Raw genomic sequence first — 25,013 nt, forward strand, 5'->3', positions numbered from 1 at the left:
CACAGTCTCCAGAGTGCTTGGCAATGCTAATTGGAATGCTGGGAGGCTCTGGACACCCTCTGGTAATGTCATTCTTAGACGCACATTTCAATCCATCTCTGCAAGGAGATTAATGTGACATACTTGTATTTCATATCCTATACTACAGGCAATTAGGGAAAATGTATATATATATATATATATATATATATATATATATATATACTGTGTGTGTGTATATATATATATATATATATATATATATATATATATATATATATATATATATATATATATATATATATATATATATAAAGAAACTGGCAGAAGGCACAGGTGTCGTTGTCCATCAAATAACAGTACGAAGGTCACTCTTGAAATCAGGACTTAAAGGATGTGTTGCAGTAAGAATACCGAACGGGGAACAAGACTAAAAGGCTAAAATATGCACAAGAACACAGAAATTGGACTATGGAACAATGGTCAAAGGTGCTTTGGATTGTTGATGGATGGACAACGACACCTGTGCCTTCTACCAGTTCTGTTGTCAATTCAACACTTGTCTTCTTTCTATTCCCTAAGGATATTATCTTCAGGTATTGCTCATCCTTGTTAGACAGCTTCCAGTCCTGGGTTTGTCAATTACAGATGTCAATTATTGTCAATTATTCTTTGGATACCACACCTTGAAAATCAAGTGATGCAAGCTATTTCACTCAATGTTTTTCCTTCTTTATGCAAGTTAAGGTTGTTATAATAGTAGAAAATACTAGTGGAGGCTTTGAGTAAATTGTTGATGCTCATAATGCCTCAGAATAGAAAAATGCAACATGTCTAAGACTTTTGCTCAGCAGTATATATATGTGTATGTGTGTATGTGTGTGTGTGTGTGTGTGTGTGTGTGTGTGTGTGTGTGTGTGTGTGTGTGTGTGTGTTAGAACAAAAAAAACAAAAAATTGATCCCAGGTGGGACATTTTGCAGAATTAATTTTTTTTTTAAATCTATTTTCAAAATTGTTTCCTAACAACATTTAAAAATGCTTCAGTTCATGCATATTTTTATCAACGCACTTTCACTGCTGTTTGAACCCGTTTTCATTGCTGAGTGGTGGGTTAAGCTGCTTACTGTGTCAGCCTTTGTCTGTGGGACAGGGCCAGGATGCGTTCCCAGTTTCCACCCTCAGTGTCAGGTTAGCATGGGGGATGGGTAAATAAAAACCTGTCCACTTTCCTCGCGCCAGCTTGCCTTGAATAATTGATGTGTCCCGTGCAGGTGTTGCACACGCACGCCTCTTACCTCGTTCTGCAAATTAAAGCGCACACAAAATGGCCCATATGCATGTAAACCATAAAATGTTTCCTGAAAGCAACCGTTTGCAATATAATCAGAAATATATGTTTCTCCAGTCGCCCCCAAAAAAGTAATACACAATTATAAAAACTATCTTTTAAAATCTAAAAGTTTATTAAGGTGACTCACTGATATGCAGTTTAGAATGTACCTTTTCCCATAGCACCGTTTTTTGAGGGGGGTGTTCAGTTCAATAGTAGGCGATTTCATCAGAGTAATGATCCGTAGGCTCTTTTGCTCAAACAGCTTGTAGTTTAATTGGGTTGCTTGATCAAGGAAATGTACAAAGGAAGCCTGTTCACTTAATATCACTCATATCAGCGAACACTCAGACAGCAGGGTAGCGGGACAGCTCGCTTAAAAAAAAAAAAAAAAAAAAAAAATTGAGTAGGTTGGAAATTTGCGTTTGGACATCCTGTTGCAATGTATTTTTTGGCTATTGTAATCATTTTGAATGATGTGGGCAGACGGAATATGACTTCTGCAGGATTTGAGCTGTTTTCTTATTCCCTTGGTCAATATTTAAAAAATAACAGAGTTCCTTATACGAATCGGTGTTCAGTTGTACGGCTGGTACCGTTTTCACAGCTGTACTGTATGGTTTCATTCAAACAGGTGGGGCTGTGCGATTAATGCTGTTATACAACAAAGCGAAACCGGTTTTCCGTTGTATGGCATAGATCATATGATATTTTTTTTGGAGGGGCGTGTGGGGTGGGGCGCAGAGTTGTAAATAACTAGTTCGTGGGTTAGTGAATAAAGGTTTTGTTTTGTTTTAAAAATTTGACATTTTGAATATTTCTCAGACCTTTTTTTTTTACATACAGGTGGGAGATAGCCCTGTTGTAGGACAGCCCACTTTTCCTACAGAGGAGGATGTGAGCGGCTGACATTTGTGTTGCGTTTTGGGACAGGAGGCTCGCTATTGCAAACAGGTGTGATAGAGGAACCAGAGCCGCTTCTTTTTTGGGGGTTATTTTGTTTTAGATTAGAATGGTGATTATATTGCAGGCACGGATTTAAAGCACACACACATACACATATATTTAAATCCATGTCTAGGAAAATAACGTTGGATTTAATAAGGAGAAGCCCCGTCTCCGAGGGAGATATGTTTAGAGAATTTCAGGAGTGGTGTCTTAGGACTTATGGGGACTCGGGTAAAACAAAAACCGTCACCCGTCGAAAATACAAGAAGATTCTGCAAACACTTCTCCAGGGCGAAGAATCCGGCGACAGCGGCTTCATTGAAAACAACCACGTCAACGCCAAATTTAAATTCTGGGTGAAATCTAAAGGCTTTCAGGTCGGATGCAGTGCTGCTGCCAGCAGTCACAGTGAACAGAAGAAAGGGGCATCTGGAAAGCCTATCCTGTATGTGCCTGTTAAATCAACGGTTAGTCTGCTCTTCATAATATCTGTCGTGCATTTCTGTATAACCCTGAATACGTATGGTTGTGTTTGTGTTTATGGAGTTTGACTGTGCCTAGCTTCACTCTCCGTGGTTCACCATCTGTGTGTTATTGTAACTTTCTTCATATCCAAGAACCGACTCGTCCCACTACCGCGTCCGTCACCCAAGACCTGCTTTTGTGTCTTGAGAAATCTACCCGCAGCTTTTCTGTAGCCAGAGCGTACATTTTTTTTTCATTTTCAAGAGCGATCCGTAATAGGTCGGCAAACTGGTTGCACTTGAATTCTCTGCTTCCCGTAATAATATAGTGTACTATATGTTTTTGCTGTAGGACCGTTGACAATGTGTATGCACAGTACAACAGTATGTGGGTGTGTTGTGGGACCGATAAATTGCCTTGGTGAACGAAGATGAGAGATTAAAGCACCGTCGCCTTGTTTAGTCGATCGGTACTATGGAGGATTTTTAAAGGGGTCTTTTTCTGTTCTTATCTTTATTTGTGATCAGAAATAATATTGTAAGGATCACCTGGACTATTAACTTCTCAGGTTTGGGATTATAAAACCTAATACCAAACCAACCTTTCATCTATTGTTTTTTTTTTTTTTTTTTATCTACACAGTACCAACAGTATTCAGTAGATTTGACTAAATAACTGCTTTAAAAAAATGCCTCTTGAATACAGTGCAGTATGAAGATACAGGGCTGCCATACTGAGTAATATTCCTTTGGCAGGCATTTATAGAATTTTGGATAGGTGCGGATGAGGTATAGTTACCATACACATATTTTTTTTTTTTTAATTTGCCTTTAGTGGAATTAATAAGCTCACAAATGCAGAATTAATTTTAAAAGATACATTTCTGCAGTAAAAATATTGCAGTTTTGTACTTGTACAGTGTTTTCATTTGGTTCCCACTTAGCTTGGCCATGACCACATGGTGTCACTACCCCTTAATTCTCAGGTCCAGACCACTGTTTCAAAGTTAAACGGCGAGTTTCACAGAACTCGATTTGCACTAATCTTGCATCTAATTGGGGTCCGAGAAACCAACCAAAAAGAGTTTAACTAGGTGACAAGTTATTTCTAATAGTCCTTTAAATGGACAAGTAGCTAGTCAGATGAAGAAGAATAACATTTCCTTTCCTTGTCAGGAGTTCTTGAGCAGTCAACTGGTAAATCCTGTAGTCAGATGGGTGACCAGTGCAAAGACACTTTTAAACTGTTCAAACGTAAAGTGTGGTCTCAACTGTTTTACAGTGCATTGCTTTCTGTGTGGAGCTGCAGTGTCCTTCAGAGTACATTCTAGGAATGAGGAATAGGCTGCAATAGGCTAACAGTACTTTCATTTTTAATCTTTGGGTCATGGTGACCTGCATTTCCTAGACGAATGTTCAGCATACGTGCTCAGCTCCACAACACACAAGTAGTAAACAAGTTGTGCTTGCTGTTTGGGCAGGTCATAGTGCCTTCTTGTTTCTCCACAGTGCACCCAGCTGTAAAACAAGAGGTGGAATTTTGGTTGGGCTAGCCTGGGTTACTTCTAACACAGCTAAGTTACTGATAATCTGGACATTGCCCGGTAGTTCTCATAGAGGCACCCACTATCCTACTGTATAGTCATGCTTTATTCTCCCCTAGTGTAGCTCTCTCTGTGGAACCTGTGTCAGTATTGCGGATCACATTTCATTTTTCCTCATGTAAGTGTTGCAACTGTCTCAGTGAAAGTCTAATGGTGTAATCAAGTGCATGCTTCTAATGCAAAGGAGCGAGTAGGACTACATTACCATGTGGTCCTTATGCTTTCTGAAAATTCAGCTCTGCAAAAACGGACTGACCTGCCAATCTGAGTGAGCGTCGTATCCTGGTGAAATAAATCCAGTAAAGCCTTCATTTCAGATTGTGATACATTTATTGTTTTATGATGGCATTCTATAGAATGGTAATTGAACCTTTAACGGATTGTGAAATGCCCTATTATAATTAGCTTCAATAGCCCACCAAAATGCTCTTGGTGTGGGTTTGCTTGGCACATCCAGGCGTTGCTGTATATTGAATGGACTGGAAGGATGCAGTGATTCTTCAGCTGTTCATGCTCAATAGAGGGCACGTGTCTCAGGGTAGGGGGGGGGGGGAGCTGGATCCAGCCGGTTGAGCACCACTGAGCTGAGTGTTGCCTGCTGACACGGTGGGAGAGGGGGCTGGATTGACAGGCACTGGCCGGGGGAGGGGGGCAGTGAACCAGAGTCAAAACACCACTGCTTTTTCTGTGCCACTACCTGAACCTTGGGGGGGGGGGGGGGGGATATATCCCTTAAATAATTAATCTAGATTCCTCAGCTGGATATTGACTTTATACCAGTATTGAAAAAATTAAATCAAATAAAAAAAATGAGAGAGCTATAAAATTTGCGTCTATTTTATTAATTTTTCTTGGAATGGATAATGGATAATGCGTGTTGCTCCGAAACTAGCAGGGACCTCTATATTGAAATGCTTTACAGCAAAGTATATTTTATGTAGACAATAAAGCAACAATCTCCTCCTTTCCCAGGTAGGATCAAGCAGATTAGGCAGCTGTTATGCTAACAGAATCCCCAATCTGTGAATCTTCAGTACAAGTGTGATCAGCTGTCAAAGTAGAATACAGGTGCTTATTTACCTTCCCTCGGGTAGGTGAGGGGGTTGGATGGGAGTGTGTGAGTTGTTCATACAAAAACACTTACTATCATTACCAGGGCTTCTACCAATGATCACTAATGGGGAAGCTTCAGTTTGTATTTGTGTCACCTATAGCTTTAAGTTTGACGCATGCATAGTATAATATACTTGTGTCAATCCCAGGGTATTTATATAGTGCTTAAGATGTCGTTTGGGACCCATTAAGAAGTGTTTTCCCTTTTATTACGCCCCCAATTTGGAGGAACCGCACGTGTCCATGTAACAGGAGAGCTCATGTTGGGGCTTTGTTTGTTCATTTAGAGTAACAGCATTTTTCTGCAGACACAAGGAGAAGCAACAGAAATGACAGCCTGGGGCAGCGCAAACAGCAGCACTGCCGACATCTTTCACCTCCTGCAAGCCGCCCGTGGGGCTGCTCTTATGTGTTTCTATACTATGAATCTCATTCCAAGAACAGCAGTGCTCCAGACAGCTGCAAGACGGACGTTATTTAATTATATTGGGATGTCCTGAAGATGGAGCGAGGGCGTCGGAGCTGGCTGAGTGCTGGAGATGCACAAGTGGCCCTACGTTTTTATTTTAGCAGCTTTGTCTGTTCCAAACTGTATCAAGAAAGTTCAGGCTGCTTATTGAAACGCATGTGCTTTGACGATTACATAGCACTGTGTTCCTTTGCATTTAGCGTCAAACACATGGGTTGGGAAAATCAAACGTGTTCAGTTAAGTGTCTTTTGAGAATGGGTTAATAAAGTCTTTGTATTTTTCTTTTTTTGCTTCTTATGTAGTTTAAGTTTAAAAATGTTACTAGGTATTTACCCAACATGCTGTACTGTTTTGCATAGCGGCTGAGATACAGACCAGTTGCAGTTCAATGGCTGGCGTGGCACTTCACCAGACAACCTAATAAAATACTGACAGACTTTGCTTGCTTCTCATTCCTGGTTTTAAATGACCCCTGAAATGATACAGTGGGGAGTGTAACGGTAACATTCAGTAAAGCGCACTAAGGCATCATTGAAAAGCACAGTTCAAAATGCTATAAGAATAATATTAGTCTAGATTGTACACTGATTAAAATACAATTTCAAAAACAAGACTGGGTTAACCCTGATCATTTAACCTAAGGGGAGAGAGGTCCTCTCTTTTTAGCCCTTTCCGGTCCATTGTCGGACTGGGTCCGACATTGCAATTATTCCTCACAGGTCCTTTGTCGGACTGGGTCCGACATCATTATAGCAACGCAAAAAACAGTTTTCTAGTCGTTTTTTCTCCGGAAAAAAACGAGAAAACCATTCAATTGCCGAGTGGGAGCGACAAGAGCCGAGACAAGTCGAAATAAAAAAAAAAAAAGGCATATCTCATGAATAGTCATACATGGTATCTGGTATCAGATAACGGGGCGGGTCGTAAATAAACAAGTTGGCTGACTGAATCAGCGCACAGAAAACACGGACATTTGCAGAGCTTTTTTGAGGGCCATTAAACCCGTTTGACTGTGAAAAAAAATACTTTTAAACAGCGCGTCTCAAAGTAACTGCGCGTGTGAAAATTAATTAGACCTGACGTACCTGACGCGCGATTAATAAATGGACCGCAAAGGGTTAGTTCTGGGTATTATTCTGAATGGACAGTTTTCTCCATAGACTCCTATCTCAGGGAAGCTGTGAGTTTTTCAGATGATCCCGTTCCAGGTTGCTGGTAATGGAAATAATTGAAGGTGTGATGATTCACTAAGAGTAGAATGAGTATGATAAGCTTATTAGACACAGCTGGTTTGGGTGGTGAACCTTGATGGGCCTGTTCTTCATCGCAGTTCCTGTTCGTGTTCATCATTGGCCGGGCCAGTGGAATTGCTCTTTTAGCCCGTCCAGTGGGGCTCCTTCTTTCACAACGGAAGGGCATGTTTTGCTGTGTCACTTAGATGCAGTGCTCCCCTGCAGGTGCCACACTCCTGTAGTGATGGGTGGCGTTGCTGCATATTTGGCAGTTCGCATCTAAGCCGTTACCTACAACTGAATAGATGGTAAAACACAATATTCAATGTGAGAAAGAACAAGATCAGTCTATAGAATCGGTAGTGAGATTGGCAAATCGTCCTATGCAGAGCACCATGTTCAAAACTTCATAGACAATCATTGTACAGTTGCACAGGTTTATATCCACGGAATTATTAGAGTAGAAGATGGAATAGCACCAGTAGCTGGAGGGCACTTTCTACTTGCCTGTCAGAGTAATGTGTTGGAGATGTATTTTCACTGTTGCTGTATCCCAGCTGTAGAATGCATTGAGTTAATTCAGTAGTCTAGAAGTGGTCCTTTGTCACTGTCAGAGTGCTAAATAAATAAATAAATAAATAAATAAATAAATAAATATTAGATAGATAGATATATAGATACAATGGCACGCCAGCACCTTGACTTCAGCAATTTCCCAACTGCATTAGAGAATTAAAGTTCAAACCCACGCAACAAAATGGTGTCTAAGGTAGACTTCAGTCAATGGTTGCCGACAGGCCGTTCCTTTAATTTGCTTAGCAGCAGAAAGGTCTTCCCATATTGAGTTGTAACTGTCGGGTAAATCAGCTTTGTGTGAGAGATGAGAGACTATTACAGAGAGGGAAGTCCCTTCAAACGATTATCCAACACCTTTGAACTATTGAGTTTTCATTGAAGCTGCCGTATTCTCAGGACGCACCAAGTGTGCCAGGGAGAGTTAGTGCTGGCATTATTTTAGAGTAGAGTTGTGAAACCCAGGGGGTCTCATTACACTTTATTAACCATCTGTTCTTGTCTGGACAGCCTGATTCTGTCCAACAGGGTATCTGGTCTGGAAACCACTAGAACCTAGAGGAAATCAGGCAAAAGCTTCCTGACTTGTTAACACAGAGACACACACACTCACAATTGGGTTGGTTCTGCGACTCCTGATTAAAGTTACACTGCAGTCATGTTCATTTATAAGATTTAATTATGCTTCCCTGAACATGCTTTGCCAATTGCTCTTTGTACTTCACTAAGTTTTGATGTACTGTACAGCATCACTGAATGTTGAAACGGGTGCAGTTGGTTTGCTGCCTTTTAACACAGAGCACAACACAGAGCGCAAGTATTGTTATGAAATATCAGGGTTATTCTTCCATTTGTTTAGATTCACTATTTTTTGTTGCAGTCATCACATCCTGTAGAACTCAGTAGTGCTTTCAGAATCATGTCAAGCACAGCTAGTACACCAGAGTGTAACCAATACCCTTCCCCACTGCAACACTAACCTCGTTTTGTGATAAAGCAGTGAGACACAGGACAGGAAGCAATGTTTAAAGTGATCTGACCCACACACGTGAATGCGCGCAGTAAGCCTGAACTGGGGTTGTTAGTGTTGGGGTAGAAGGTCATTAAACCAAGATTTCTTTTAATGATAAAATATTTCTTTTAATGATAACCTATCTGATATGGTGCTGTCAGATGGAAACAGAAACTGTCACAGGCCATCAAGAAACAGTTTCTTAGCGGCAGTAGCTTTGTCCAAAAGATAAGGCTGGTACTTTCCAAACCCAATCAAGCTTTGTCAGGGGCAAGGAAGTGGTATAGATCTATCAGGAAAGGGCTTCCTCTCATCAGTAGAAAAAGCAGCATGCTGTTTTGTTATAAAGCCTGTGATCGCTGCTGGTTTCGTTATTAAAACTGAGAATGTTACTGAGGTGCTCATGCCTTTACTTGTTGGCAGAATGGTATATTTAGACGGTCAGCATAGTAAATGCGAGCCTACAGCACAGTGCAGACAGGTGCTCTGTCAAATCAATTCATGTAGTCTATCCTTCCATGCTCCCCTGTTTAGTCTTGGGGCTTTCTTAAGCAGAGACTGTCAGTTACACCAAATTCTGTGGTGGGTTTGTAATGTGAACCAGTGTGTCTCACTGTACACATGAATTGAACTGGTATTTTTCCGCATAGTGGTTTGCACGGTGCATGCAGCTCTGGGATCGCTTTCCTTTCATTCCCGCTAGAGCAACACCTTCAGTGTCACCATGGCGATGGCATAGCCTTGTCTTTATTGGTTGAGAAATTAGTGAGGGGGGGTTTGCCCCCCCTGCCCTCCCCTCCCCTGCCCAAATTAGCAGACTGAGAGTGCTGTATTGCACAACCTCATTAAAAATGGCAGCTTTCTCATGCATTCCAAATGGAAATTCACGTGTCTCAGTAAACGAAGCTGAAGGGGCGGTAGGATCGTTCACATTGCACACTCCCAACACACGCACACACAAGCACACATGCACACGCACACGCACACACACACTGCAGAGCAATGATTCTTCTACTCTTGAAAGACCTGCCATTGATCTCATCTTGGTAAACTAAAGTGTTTACAAATCTGAGCCCTGCTATAAACTCCTGCAGACCTCCATTTTCTAGTTTATAAGTGTGGGTCTACATTTTGCTACAGTTGTGCAATCTTATACCTGCATGGAGTGTATTGTTGTTGTTGTTTTGTGCTTTGTCTCAAAGATACTGGGGCTTTCATAAAGGGTTGCTATTTGTCACAGCTTTTTTTACAAAGTGTGCTGCTGTTGTTTGTGGACTCAAGCTGCTTTTTTTTACAGTGGCTTTATTGGTCTGCAGCTTGACCACACTGTGAAACAAAGGAAACGTGGAGCCCCCCGGTGTAACAAAGGAACCAAAACTGAGTGTCCAAGAGCGAAGGCGTCTGAAGTGTTCAGCATTAAAGCCTCACCTTCAGGCGCTAAACAGTATCTCAAAAATATTTGATTTGTCATTTTCAGGGAGTTATTATTGTTGTGACGCTTTCTTCAACCCTTTTAATCGGTTAATCGCGTAGAGGTGCTCAATTAAATAATAAAAAAGGAAGAATGCAATTACTCATTTAGTCTTTTAATTGCTTTCAAAACCTAATGAGAGTTATCTACTCATTATCAGAAAAGCCCACCATTGAATAATGCAGCATGCATAATTAATTACAGTGCACGGCTATGCTATGAAAACCACAGCAGGTTCAGTCTATGGCTCTTGACATGTTGATGGTACACATAGATATCTGAGCTAGACAGCGCACTTCAGTGTGCCAGAGCAGCTCCACTATACTAAGAAGCCTTAAAATGTACTCCAAAATAAATGTTCTACTGCAGGTCTGTAAACTATGGCAGTTACATTCAGCACAGCTGAGTGTATTTGCCCAGACTCTGCCTGTGCCGTTCACTTATTCACAAACAGACCTGGTAAAAGGAATAGGCTGTATTGGACCGAGGCATTAAGGGTTACCGCCACTGAAATTTGGGGATTTATTTTGCTGAGTGTCCTGAGACTGGACAAAACCTTGGTTTCCATCTGTAAATAACCATCTCCTGGCTTTGGAATAAGATTTTCAACTGAATTCTGAATTGAATGTTAAATGATTGCCACTGTGTCCTGCTGTAGAATACTCTCAAAATCCCTTTCAATAAGAGCCTGTTTGAGATCGTATTTATTAAGGTTTTAATTACCATACATTTGGAATGTGTCCCAAACAGATGACACCTTCACATCAATTCAATAGTCAATTACATTGTTTGCACATGAATTAATGACATTTATTGTAAAATAAAAACAAAATAATAACACAGAGAATAATGTCTCCAGCTCCATAAAAAGACTCTCCCACATTGCCATGCAAGCATTTTAACAACTCCTGTCCTAAAGCCTAGTGCTTGCAGATATCATGGAAAATGATTCCTTTTTCCATTAAGAACAGTAGCAAAGGCAATGTTCTTTCTGTATGGCAGTTCTTAAAAAAGGCAACCCATTTCCCAAAGGATTTATGCACCCTGTACCCCACCCCCACCTGAGGCAATGCCCCCTTTCTTGTCAAGACTCAAGCTGCCAACTGCATTGGTAATTAGTGGCGTGTTAGCGCTGTCCCTTTTTGATTAATTACAATGTGATGGGGAGAGCTTTCAGCAATCTCTTCACAGCTCAATATAATTAGATATATGGATAGAAAGACGTACCACCAGAGACAATAAAGAAGAAAAAAAAACACCACAGTCTTTCATTTCCTAATTTTACTAGCTAGATACCGAAAAACTGCTGTCACCCAATTGCTGCCCTTTGGAAAAGGTGCAGATTTGCTTGCTGTTTTGGCTGGTAAGCGCAGTTTATTACATCTCAGAGATATATGCCAGGCATGTGCCTGTTTGGTCAGCAGCTGAGAGGTGTAGTGCTCTCGAATCAGCCATTGCACAGATCTCAAAATAATGAACAAGGGAGTGTGGCACGCATTCAGCACAGAGGCTTCAGTGTTCAATGCCAGATATACTGTAGTCCCGAGGAAACCAAGTCACTTTAATTGAGGGTGATCACTCACTGACACCCACTCTCTTCAGGTTACATGGGCTCATGAAATGGTGCTGGAGGCCAATCCTAAGGCTTTTCAACCTTACCCTGGAGCGACCGTCTTCTTCGGGGCTAGAACTCAGCTCCTTGTCCATCCAAACATCTTTGGGCTGTATAAATATAATTTTTCATACAGGATGTGTGTGTTATACACTGACAGACGGGGAGAGACACAGGAAGACACAAAGGCCATGTGACGCTACCAACAATGGTAGGTCACGGGCGAGCATACAAGAAGTGTACAAAAAGCACAAAAAAAACCCCTCAGAAGTGGATGATCTTGATGAGGGATATAATAGGCCTGTAGTCAGGAGTCATTTACACCATCGGGATCCAGTGAAGACTGGGGTGATAGGGTGCGTTGTGTGCCTCAGTGCTTGCTTGTTAAAGCTTGGGCATAATGAAACATTCACCAGAAGAAAACAAGGAATGTTGGTCTAGAGAGAGGCCCCATCCCCATCAACAGACAATTTGCTGATCTTCTAATGGCTTGAGGGCCCTGTCTCTCTTTCATGTGGTGCCCTACATTCATGTGAATATAACTGCACCAGAGGTAAACGGATCCCTAATACGAAAAAACTTTTTAATGAAAAAAAGTTATTTCCATTAGGCTTTCCTGTGCCACAGCTCTGAAACTTGCCTCCCCCTGTCTTTCTTATTTATATACAGTATCAGTATGACATTGTTCAGCCCTCCCTGGCACCTGATACAGCTGTGACTCAGTGACCTGGGCCAGGCTGCCATTTATCAAATGAACCCCACTGGTTTCCTAGCAACCAGGCTGCACCTCGGAGCTGGTTGCTCTGGGACCAGGAGGATTATAATAACACACAGGGAGGAAAGGACCTCCGGTTCAGCGTGAACGATGCAGTTTGAGCCTTCGAGGATGGGGGTGACACAGTGGATTAGCGAGCCGGCGTCATGTAGGGAGGGGTATTGCAGCCAGACGATGGAAAGCTGTGGGGTATGAGGATCAGACAGGTTCAGGAAGCGTATTTATTTCTTTTTATCCATTTTATTTTTTCAAGGCTGTTGGGGAGGTTGAGGATGGCATTAACTCCTTTCCCGCTGGACGCCTCTAATTCAGCTGACGTGTGTCTTGTTGCTGAGATGTGCACTGTCCAATCATGGGACACTCCCAGCAGCCTTGGCTGAGTGCCTGGCTGTTCCTCCATGTACAGTGTCTCCCTGTAGAATTAACAGAAAGTTACGAATAAACCAAGACTATACTGTAATATCAGTCAGTCTTTACAAACATTTAGGTGAGAGTGAGGATATTCTATATGCGGATGCACTGGTTTGAAATGTATTCTGTTTCTGGAAAGCATTCTTCCTGCTAATTCTCATAGGAAAAGCTGTCTTTAAAACATTTTGTGTCAATACCAATTAATAAAGGCAGAGGACTATCTTATAAAATAAAAAGGTATTTCCCCGCTTGGAAGAAAAGTTAGTAAAAAAAAGCCACTAGATAAACCGAAAGAATAGATTTATGTTAAGATGACCCTTGGCAAGCCAGGGTGTCTCAGCTGTGGGAGGCTGGATTAGCGTTTCCCTTCCAGAACTCTGGCTGTCCTGCACACTCTATAGTGTTGCTATGGAAACTCTCATTACCTGGCTTCTAGTGCAGAGAGAGCAGGCTGGGGGACTCGCTGCTCTTTCAACAGGCCCTTTCAGGTCTCCTCCTCTTCAGCTCATTTATTGCCTCCTTTTCACAGCAGTCTGTCCCATCGACTACTCTAATGTGCACAGGACAAAGGCAGAGACAGCACACTAATTACTCAAAAAAGACCACCATTTACCTGTGCTGCTATAAACTGTAAACAAGTCTCTGTTCAATTCAATGGGCTCATTTGAATGAATTAGTGGTGATTTCTGATTTGTTTTAAAGTAAGTTACAAAACAGGGAGAAGGCAGACGTGGAAAATCATGAAGAACTGTACAACACACTGAAAGAGCAGTCCTTTAATATGAAAAAAATACATCTCGTTACATTTTGTGAAAACTTTTACAGATGAAAAAAAGAACGCAATAAATAAAGTTTTTTTTTTTTTTACACAGCTGTAAGCTCTGTTAGCGAAAGTTACCGTTTACAAAGGAAGTTCTGCTTGATGTTGTGATCTGGGAGCCAAGTGCACCGTGTCTTAGAGGTCAGTTTTCATTTCCATGGAAACAAGGTTAGGCTTGAGGTGAGCTGTTATATTTTAACAAGGTACTAACCTGAGCAAAATGCTGAAGTAAAAGCACACAGAAACTAGAACTAGAACTAGAAACACAGAACTTAAAATACGGATGGTTTTTTCTTCTTCTACTAAAACAGAAAACATATTTTTGCTACTGTAAATATTCATCATATTTTTTTAATGTGGTCCACAGGGTCCTATTATCATTATGGTCCAATTATCATTATGTTTCAGCGTAAGGTTTCTGGCACTAATACAGAATGAATGTGCCCTTTTGCACTGAGCTGAATTATGGCAGGTTTCTGACAGAAAGAGCTGTGCGGTTCACCTCCAAGCTGCTCAGTTGATCCCTGGCACTGAGGAGCACTGCTGGTGAGATACATGTGCAACAAACCAAGTCAATGCTTTAATTAAAGCTGCATGCATTGGTAAAACTGGGTTCCTGGCAGATTGCACAATTTTAAGACCATCTCTGAAATCTGTATTCAGAAATGTTAAAGGCTACCGGTTTTTACACAATCTATTGTATTGACCTAAATAAACAACTCTGTATTAATCCTGTGGGTGTATTGACCTCCTTATTACTGAATGTAATAGTAAATACAATGGAATACGTTTTAGGGTGACAGTATTAAAGTCAGCCACTGTTATGATCATTAAAATACACTCCAATGTATTTTTATGTTTGCGTTCTGTAAACCCCTTTTAGTTTTATTTGCCTGGCATTCATTTGATATAATCGTTTCTGTAAGCACTATAAAAGGGTGCTGATTACACAATACGCATTACACAATTCTACAGTTTCACTTTGTCCTGTATCGTTAAAATGGAGGGTGTATAATTTAGAAGCGATTTACAGCATGCAGTACCCACCAGCAAGTATCAGAACAGGTGAATATAACAGGATGGCTGGAAGCAGGGCAGACTCTTGAGTTATCGGTGCGCTGGCTTTCATTGTGTAGTTAAAGAACTGATTGCTCAGTTCTAGAACACCTTGGAAATGGAAATTGAGCTCATTGAGATTGAGATTTTAAAAATATTGCATAGGCCTGGTTTCAACCAGTCAACAGATAAGTTGTGCTTTGGAATAAATCTCAATCTTACAATGCTGGTGTTATTCAATGTTCTTGTTAGAGCTTGTCTGCAGCAGCTGCCATTGAGGAGCTCAGTGCTGTTGTATTGCGGGTCTCTTTGTGGGCTTGTGAGGTTGATAGAGCCCTGCAGAAACAGGCAAAACTTTCCCAGTGACTCATGTGCAGCTGTGACAGTGGCGGAGCTGGTGGGAGTGACACCCAGCATGACAGGCAGGGGATTTACAAAGCCAAATCACTCAGAACAGTTTAGAAGTTACTGAAACGTGTCCACTTCTGTCTTTTCATAAACTCTTTTTTTTATATACAGTATATGTTTGTTATCCCATGGATTTATGTTTTTACATGTTTAATAAAGTATAATATAGAATTTCTGTAGTAAGGCCAGTAGTATGATGACCACTGTGTTTGGCGTTGCACTAGGGGTGTGCACCTCTTAATTTCTCCCCTCCTGAAACAGCGACTTTGTTAAAGATTTGCAATGGAACTGGCATATTATGGCGTTAACATGTTAGTTTCTCTTTAAAAGAAAATAGGAGAATAATAAACACTTCTATAGCCCCCAGTGTCCAAATATAGTGTGGTGTTTAATGTGTGTGAAGAAGGTATTCAATGGGGATGGCCCTGTAACTCCTGCTCGACGCCCCCTCACTGTGGCCTCTCTGTTGCAGATTTCGGAATGCGGGCCGGCCCAGGACAGCACCTCCCTGAAGCGGGTGGCTGTGGTGGAGGATTTCTTTGACATCATTTACTCCATGCATGTGGAAATGGGCTCTGACCCCGGCAAGGCACCCAAGCACGCCGGCCAGAAGAAAACATACAAAGCGGTAAGAGGAAGGCTGACGTTACCTTTTCTTTGTACTCCTCCTTTTTGTTTTTAATTTGATTTCATTTAGAAAGGAGTCCTAAAAAGACCCTTTTCTTGTCATTTTTTTTCCTTTTGAAGACGTAGCAGTCTAGAGGTCTTTTGCTTCCTTCCTGTTATTTGTCAGTAGCAGGGCACCCCTGTATTGATTCTCTGATAATGCTAATTTGAAATGCATCTCTTCAGCACTAAGTTGAACCACATCACCGGGGCAACACAGTGTCTTTGGCTTTTGGTCTGTCTACCCTCTTCTGGAGAGAGTAAGTCCTGTACTCCTCAGATCTTATCAGAGTAGGTGTCTAAAGGATTAATTAGGCTGGACAACTCACAGCAGCAGCTTCTGCTAAAACTTGTGATACCAACACTCCCTTTGATATTATGCATAGATTTAATAAATACAAAATGCTCTCAGTGTTCAATTACAGTGTACTGGAACACAATCAATACTGTAATTAGTCCTCCAATTAAATCAAATAAGCACTGGTGAGGAATACTGATAAACTATTAAACTCTGCACAGCATGCGTTGCAGTTGGCAGAGTGGGTCCAGTTCCATTGCAATGGTTGAAACGTGACAAGTATGCAGTATACAATATGCAGATTTGAATTTAGAAGAAGGAATAAGGCAGTCTTGAAAGACGTCTCTGAGGTTTCCCGAGCGAGACACTTCGATGGCAGGCACACTTTGTGAGCTGAGACGAAGCCGGCGTGACTTTGTAGTGCAGGGTCAGGTTGAGGTCAAGCGGGGGTGGCGGCAGGGGGTCGGAGGGAGGCTGCGGCTGGTGGAGATTGCACTGGACAACATGCTATTCAATGAATAAGAAAAGAATATCCCCGTGCTCTGTGTTCTTTGGTCTCTTCCACTGCTTCCCAATCCAGGTTCTCAAGTGATATAAATACTCCAGCAGTGCACCACCATTATGAAAACCACCCTCACTAACAGTGCATGTACTGAAGGTCTCTTTAGAGTATTTTTTTTCTCTGTAAAAGTATTTAAAATGTCAGGGACGGCCCCATTTGAAATATGTAAACGGCAGGTATATTTAGACTTTAAATAAAACCACATGTTTAACATTTTTATAATTAAATATGAACACATAATAATTAACTTAGATTAGTGGGGTTTTGCCTTGTAAACTAGCAGTGCAGGCTCCTGATAAATATTTAGATCCTGGTTTAAAAACCTGGACTGAAAAAAAACCTAACAAATTGAAATTCACTTTTATGCTAGTACAGTAGAGTCAGCCTGAAGCAGGCATCGGCTGTGGCTGGCTGTATAGTAATATGTAGCGTTGCACTGTCTGTAATATAAAGTAATAGCAGATATTTCACTAGGGGCTTGCGCTGACCTTTCGGCTGCTGTCTGGGTAGTAATCACAGCAACAGCAAAAAAACCCTTTGGAGTCTTGTGGCTCATCACTGGGACTGTCCGCTCTGCAGAGCATCAAATCAGTTGAGAAATAGAGACACGAGGTGGAGGAAATGAGTAGCATGGGTTAGAGATGTGAGGAGGGCTCAGCTGTGTCAATCAAGGAGATTCAGATCTCGTTAGCTGACAATTTTCAACAGGAGACGAAAGTCACAAGCCCGATTCGAACACGGGTGTGCTGCTGTTAGGGTTCAGTTGCTCTTTTTGGAGAACAATCTAGAAGATAAATATGAGGTCAGTGAAGCACAGCCTCACAGGTCCTGGTCTGTGTATTTACATTTCTGTGGTTTATTTTGGGTTTGTGCATCACAATGAGGCACCAGATTTGTCCATTGTGGGCTTGCTCCATGAGCCCTTTCCCTGAGTTTCTGACACTATTCATATTAAAATCTCAAGATGGTTTCATAGCAGCATCCAATGCTTTCCGCTTCCAAAGTTAAAAGCCAGCTGTATGTGAAGTGCTTGCTCACATTGTTAAAGCTGCAGCTGACAGACATGCTTTGTTTCTGTTGATGCAGATAGCGGAGACCTACGCGTTCCTGCCGCGCGAGGCTGTCACCCGCTTTCTGATGAGCTGCCATGAGTGTCAGAAGAGGATGCACATCAATCCCAGTGGAGCCGAGTCCAAAGGTACGAGAATGACTGACTTCACTGAGCCACTGCAGAGCAAGACACTCACACTTTTTTTTGTTATCCTTCGCCATGCATGAAAGGGTTAAGCTAGCCATCAGTCTTGTAGTTTTTCTGTGGCCACGACTCAATCATATCTATTATTGACCTAAACACAAAGGATCGGATTGTAGCCCTGCTGTCAGTTGACTATACTGTATTTTGTCATGTGGTTAATTTCAGCTGCCTGTTTAGGCAGTGTGTCTCTTTAAAGGGACTGTCAGGTACAGTACAGAATCCAAACACTGGCCGCATATCAGTGGGAAATTGCCAAGTACCACTGCAGTAAACATTATATCTCAACCAGCTTGGTACCCAGAGAATTGTTAATATCCGTTCCTGCATTTGCTTGTGAAAGTCAAAAAGGAATTGCACTGATTTATAGAAATAAAACGGGTAAGTAAGTATTTTATATGCAGACTAAGACATCAGCCTTAGGCCTTAGTTAGGATGCAATTCTAAACCAACAGCTATAGCACAAATACTGTGCAATGAAATTACAAATCAAAGAAACCAGGTTAATTGCTAATCTTCCAGACAGGGTCTCTCCATCTCTCAGGCTCAGCATATTGTATTTAAAGTTCAAAAATGAATTATTAAACAGACCTAATTGCTGGATGGTGTGTCGTTTTGTTCGAGTCAAACAAGACAAGTGCAGTTTTCAGTTCTCTTCTTCAGTAAATGGATGTCATGTTACCAGGATCTTCTTATGCTGTCGATGTTTTTAAAAGGTATATTGTAACAGAGATCAGAATAGGGACTATTCAGGCTCGTAACTACAGTCAGTTGAAATGAAATCGCATAAGAATGCTTGCCTTGAAACTTCTAGTGAAAGGAAGTCAAATATCAATGGAATTCGGATTGCTGTATCTCAAAATCTGTAACACCAGAATGGAAGCAGAACATATTGATGGATTTACGCAGTTACTGCGTACAACACTTTTGTCTGAAATAACCCACTTATGATACACAATAATGCTCTACACAGTAGGCACTGTCCCTCATTTTGCTATAATGTCTATGAGATATTTTGCAAAATACACTCTGATTTAAAGTTAAATCTTTTTCCATTATTATCTCTGCTGGGGATGAAATCTCCTGTAAATTGCAATTTTTCCATACTGGAGGACCACTTATCCAGTTGTCATGAAACATTCAATTGTTCATTCTTATTCTATCAATTGTGTACATGCTGTTGATATTTTTTTTAGCATAGCGATTGATCTATTTTTAAATTTACTGTTCCTGATATTTTGTGTTTCCTGCTCACTTTAATCTTGGCATGTAATTGTAACCATTTTTGCATCCAGTTGGAATGCAAAAATGTTATTGATGAATGCTTTATAAAACCTTTTTTTTAATATGAACCACTTGGAACTGGAGATGTCTGATACCTCCAGTTTGTCCCTGTGATTCAATGCAATGTTATTGGACAGTGATACAAATTACATGAAACTTAATGTTTCCAGTGTTTGTGAAAGAGATGCACGGTTAGCAGAACTCAAAAACCTCTGTTCTGGCACCTTTTCAAGCAACGTAAATCACAACAATGTAAAGATTGCTTATTTCTTAAAGAGTAAGGAGAGGGTTCAGAAATAATATAGCCTTTTACGTTCTCATGTGCTGCTACAACTGTTTAAATAACGCACTTGTAATGTTTATCTTTTTATTGTTAACATCCTGACAACGTTTTACACTTATAACTTTAAAGTCTGTTTTAAAGCTCTTTTCAAAATGTCCGCTCTAGTGCACTGATATAGGATTATTGCCCACATTGTCAAACAGGTAACACAGTAATAACGATGCATGATGTGGTACGGAACAGAAAAGCCAGAGCACCTTTTTTTATCGCTTTTCCTGCAGTGATTTAGAGGACAGATCTCAAACCCCAGTGCACTAGAGCGGACATTTTGAAACAGACTTCAAAGTTCTAAGTGTAAAACGTTGTCAGGATGTTAACAATGAAAAGAGAAATTACAGGTATGTTATTTAAACAGTTGTAGCAACACGTGGGGACGTATAACGCTATATTTTTTGTCATCTTTATTTTTAAATCGTCACCTATTATTTAATGTGTTATTTAATTATTTAGCAGATGCTTTTATCCAAAGCGACTTACAGAAATTAAACAAAATATAAAATAATAAATTAAAAATTGTAAAATGTTTCTTGTAGAAGGAAAAATAAAATAGAAAAAGAAAAATAAGGATATGGAGAGAAATGGCATGTTGCGTCAAAGCTTTCCTGAAAAATAATTTAGTTTAGTTTTTAACTGTACTTAACATTGTACAAGTGAAGATTGTATGCAAATAAGAGACTTTACATGTTAATGAGGACTACTGTGGGACACTGCTTGTCACAAAAAGCGACAATAGGTGTGCAAAAGCAATGCTGCAGTACAAACTGAAAACACTTGCCCCCTAGTGGACAAAGATAAACACTACTCTTTTTACCAATCCGTCGAAAACCAATTTATGTAGCGTCCTTCATGTGCAAGCACCCCATCTTTTTGTGGCTTTCTGAGTGCGCTGAGTAGTCCAACTGAATCAAATGATGCAAATCAATAAAAAATAACTTAATGTGTAAATAGCATAGTGACAGCTCTGAATAATAACCTGAAACACACTGTCGTCATAGAGAACACACTTGCATTTTAAATAATATACATTTCCATTTGTTTTTTGGGTACTGTGATCATGCTGTACACTTCTTAACAGATTTATTAGTTATCACTTTAAAAGAAAAAGAAGACACTGTTGCCAAGGACACCATCAGCAGCTGTTTTGCTTTATTTGCTATCCAAATAAAAAAGGTCCTCTAAGACAGAACCACCTGTCTCTCTTAGAAAACCCCCTGCTGGAGATTTTCAATATAAAATCTATGACTTCTTCAAGGCGACTTACAGGAGTTACAGAGAAGTACAGGGTTACAATGCAAGATGAATATTTAAATACAGTAGAGTTTAAAGTAAGTGCAAATAATCCTACTAAAATACAATATGAAATAGGATGCAACAAGTTAGGATTACAACAAGTTATAGCTACAGTGACATATTAGTAGTGCAAGGATTGTGCATTAGCTGAGGATCCAGTAACCTGGTGTGTAGATCAGGCAATTCCAGTGCATAGCAGGAGGGGTAGATCACCTGCACAGCACCAAAACTCCTGATTTGACTTGTTCACTTTTTAATCTTGATAAAAGTAAAACATATTTTGGTGAACAAATTCTGTGTGCGGGTACACTTTGTTGCAGGTGTATTTAATTTATCCAGCTGGATTCTAGTGAGTGGTGCAAGATACCTGGGCTTTACTGTATATAAAACCTCTGAAACGCTTCTTTGCAGAGAATGACCGCCCTGTCTCCTTAGTCCCAGGACTGATAGACTACAACATGCCAATCACCACGACATACCTGAAACAAATGAAGCTGTGCAGCATGGGAGCCAACGAGCAGGTAGGACAGGCACATCCTTGTGTTTCGGGGCACTGTGTGTGGGTATGCGTGGGGGTTTCTTCTTAATGCCTATAGACAGTCATGCAGACCTTGCAAACTCTTGGACAGTAGAGCAGCCTGCTCCACAGTGTGTGCTGTACAGAGGGCATTGTGGGGTGGAATACAAACCATGCATGCTGTGATACCAACACACCCTCAGATATAAGCAGTACAGCTGGGAGTTGGTAATGTCGTGACGAGAATGAAGTGCACATTTTGGAGTGCAATGTGCTTTAGTTACCGACTCATCTCTGTATTTAAAAGAATGCCAGACTTCAGAACTGTTATCTTATACGTCCGGGGATTCTATCAGATTCTAATAGAGGGATGAGAAGTGGGAATGATAGGGAGTGGACCCCACTGGTACAATGTGGCCCCCTGCTGGTCATATGAGTGGTGTTTTTTTTATCTTTGATGGCAATTGAGCAGGTAGAGGCTGCACAGCCTCGCATCACAATTGGAGACGGCTAAAGGGGAAAAATAAAAATGACACCACAAAAAGGCCCATGTAATAAACAGAATTTGGACAGTAAGTAAATAACCTAAACACAGATTGGACGGTAGGATCTGAGCTGAAAAAATAGTCGTGGGGTGTCTTTATTACATATTTCATATTTTAGAAAAAAATGGATGTAGATGACACAGTGATTCTCATAAGCTGTTTAAACAGAGTGCCGAAAAGCAATTAAAACAGCATTTCAACAGGTTGTCCTGTTCCTGAAATAGCATGAAGGCTGTCTGAGCTGCTGCTTCTCTCCTTGGCATTCCTGGGCTCCAGTATGTTTTCATAACAGGCTTTCTATCAGTCTTTAACATTCTTCAGAGCCAAATTCAATAGAACCAGACAGGAAATGGCACACAATAACGTTATTCGGGGGAGGAGGGTGGGGGTAGAGATACCCCACACAGATAGCAGAGCAGCCTGCAGTATATTAGGGCTTGGTACTGGGGAGCTACAGAAACCTCACAGATAGACAGGGAGATAGGGCCTGTTTTGTACATTTAAGCAGTCAATGGGTTTAAATGTAAAGTAAAAAGAGGAAGCTGCAATACTCTGGGATCTGGGTCCAGTTCAATACAAGAACAGAGGAAATGACACATCTCCTTCCTTTTGATTTGTGCTGATGTGTAAGGGTTGCCCAGGGTAAAAAATTAGCCAATAGTCTCATCTTTATCTCTCCTGCACTGCCCTTTAATTAAAATTGAAGCACCAGAACTAGCAAAAAAAAAGCACCTTTGATGTGTGTGTGTGTGTGTGTGTGTGCGTGTCTCGCTGTACACCCTAACTCAGTATGTAGTAAGACAGTATACAGCAATGGCCAAACGTTTTGCAACACCTAGATATTTTTATTTAAAACCATGTAATCAAAACAACTACAAAATGATATTGCAAAAGTCTACCGGAAGCCATAATAGTAGTACAGTATTTCATGTTAGATTTTAAAACTTTTTTTTCAGCTTTTCATAAGGTATATAGAAAACTACAAAGGAGGAACCTTAAAATGTGACATGAAAATGTTCTTTGTTTGAAGATGGTTTCGATGCACAAATAAGCCCCATGTCAAATGTACCTCCCCCTGGAAAATGAACTTGGTGCTTCATTAATCCTGTGATGTGCGATCTTTTCACTTAAAAAAAAAATTTAAAAAAATTAACGTCATTTTAATATAAAGCTATGTGCAGCATTTTGAGAAGTTTTACACAAAAGGCACTATATCAAAATAAAATTGATTGATTTAGAGACCTGTCCTGGGACATGACCTGCTATGTGTCCACATTGCCTCTAGGTAGCACTGTTTCACAATGATCTGCTACAAAAACAAACTGGTATAAAACAAAGCAGAACCTTTTCCTGTTTATACTCTACATCACTCGAATGTCTCTATAGTGAGGAGTTCCTCAAGAGTGAATTTTACAGCCTTGCATTATCCTCCTGTAAGGTAGACTTTAGTGTAATGCATATTTTACCTTTTTTCCACCGTTGCTATATGATTCCTGTGCCTCTCTCAAGCAGAGCTAACAGAGATCTCTACTTATGATATTCTATAAAGGGGTTTAGTTGAATCCAAGAATTAATTGAGGAGTGGTGCTGCCTGTGTGAATCGGTGAGATCCTCACAGATCACTGACCTCACCAATGACCTCAAATTAAACATTGCTTAGACCTTGTATTACACTCTGGGAGGTGTATTAGAAGGCTGACCTCAAAGGACAATAGCTGTTATCATTGTCCACCTCCCTGCTGCGGTCATTAAACTGCTGTGAAAATTAAACGCCTGAAAGAAAAGGCTGTGTTCTTAGCTAATGCACATTCTTAGAGAGGATACAATAACGGTATAAGTCACGCAAGGAACTACTGTACTCAACTGAACTGCTCCTGGAATAGTTTTTTTTTTTCTCTTGCTAGTTTTATACATTTTACAATTATTTTCTCAGATTTGTATTATTAAATAAATTTTAAAAAATGTTAATGATAACATGCATTAGGTAAAACTTTACATTAAGTAGATGGAAATCGCATGCAGTTCTAACTGAATAATATTTTTGCTATTGAATGAAATGATCATCAGTTTGTTCTAAATTCCACACTTATATAACATCCCTTATTTGTGGGGACTGCCACTGTTTTAGAGTGTTACACAATGTTAAAATACAATGTATTTATTTAAATTGTATTTATTTCTTTCAAATTTAGCATGTTATTCTTTGCCCCTGTTTTTCTCCAGTCTGACATGTATGAGTCTGGCCAGTAGGGGGAGCACTAGCGCAGTGAGGTGAAGCAGTCCCTGACGTTTTTTTTTAAATCTCCCTAACCTGTTGAAGCGATAGGGCCAATGCAAGGTAGCCATGATCAAAAACCTATATAAAAATGAGTTTCAACTCCTCCTTGATCTTTCCATTTTCTCCCAGTAAAACACAAATATAAACTCTATTATATAAGAGTGTTTTAGATAGTACTGTAGCGCTGGATGAAATTGCTAGGCAGAGCTGTATTGGTGATGTAGTTTATTTGCTAGGATATATATATATATATATATATATATATATATATATATATATATATATATATATATATATATATATATATATATACGTTGGTACCAATATAACTCCCTCTATTCATTTCAACAGCACGCAACACATTTTGATGAAATGTTTCAACACTGGGGTGCTACAGATGAGCATTGCTGCGTTGAAGAGGCTGTTGAAATTAAGACCGTCTTCAAGTATCTATTAAAACTGATCTGTTGAAAAGACTGGCAAAAGATAGAACCACTGGAAGCTATAATGAAGTCAAAGAAGGTCCGATTTAATAAAGATTACAGCAAAATTGCAGTCAAAGAAATGTCTTCAGTTGTATATTTAGACCAGGGAAACAGCAAACCGTTTTAAAAACGAGTCCTCCTGTAATTTATAAAGCTGCTGCAGAGAATTGGGGGTTACGAACCAGGCAAGCGCTTTGTACTTTTGATGACGAA

At 40.3% G+C, this 25,013-nt stretch overlaps 1 protein-coding gene across 2 annotated transcripts in view; it reads left to right on the plus strand.

The window, feature by feature from the left end:
• Nucleotides 1–2,117: 2,117 nt before the first annotated feature.
• LOC117422204 (nucleolar protein 4-like) overlaps nucleotides 2,118–25,013 on the plus strand; it is a 76,895-nt gene continuing 53,999 nt past the window's right edge. Inside the window, exons 1-4 of one of the 2 annotated variants that reach the window (XM_059003907.1) lie at nucleotides 2,118–2,726; nucleotides 15,753–15,908; nucleotides 17,893–18,004; nucleotides 21,387–21,496. In XM_059003907.1, coding sequence (XP_058859890.1) covers nucleotides 2,385–2,726; nucleotides 15,753–15,908; nucleotides 17,893–18,004; nucleotides 21,387–21,496 — 720 coding nt within the window. In that variant the 5' untranslated portion in view covers nucleotides 2,118–2,384. The remainder of the gene's footprint in view (nucleotides 2,727–15,752; nucleotides 15,909–17,892; nucleotides 18,005–21,386; nucleotides 21,497–25,013) is intronic. The other variant, XM_059003908.1, reaches the window with a different exon arrangement.

Source organism: Acipenser ruthenus, chromosome 29 (genome assembly GCF_902713425.1).
Source record: "Acipenser ruthenus chromosome 29, fAciRut3.2 maternal haplotype, whole genome shotgun sequence".
NCBI classification, from domain to species: Eukaryota; Metazoa; Chordata; class Actinopteri; order Acipenseriformes; family Acipenseridae; genus Acipenser; species Acipenser ruthenus.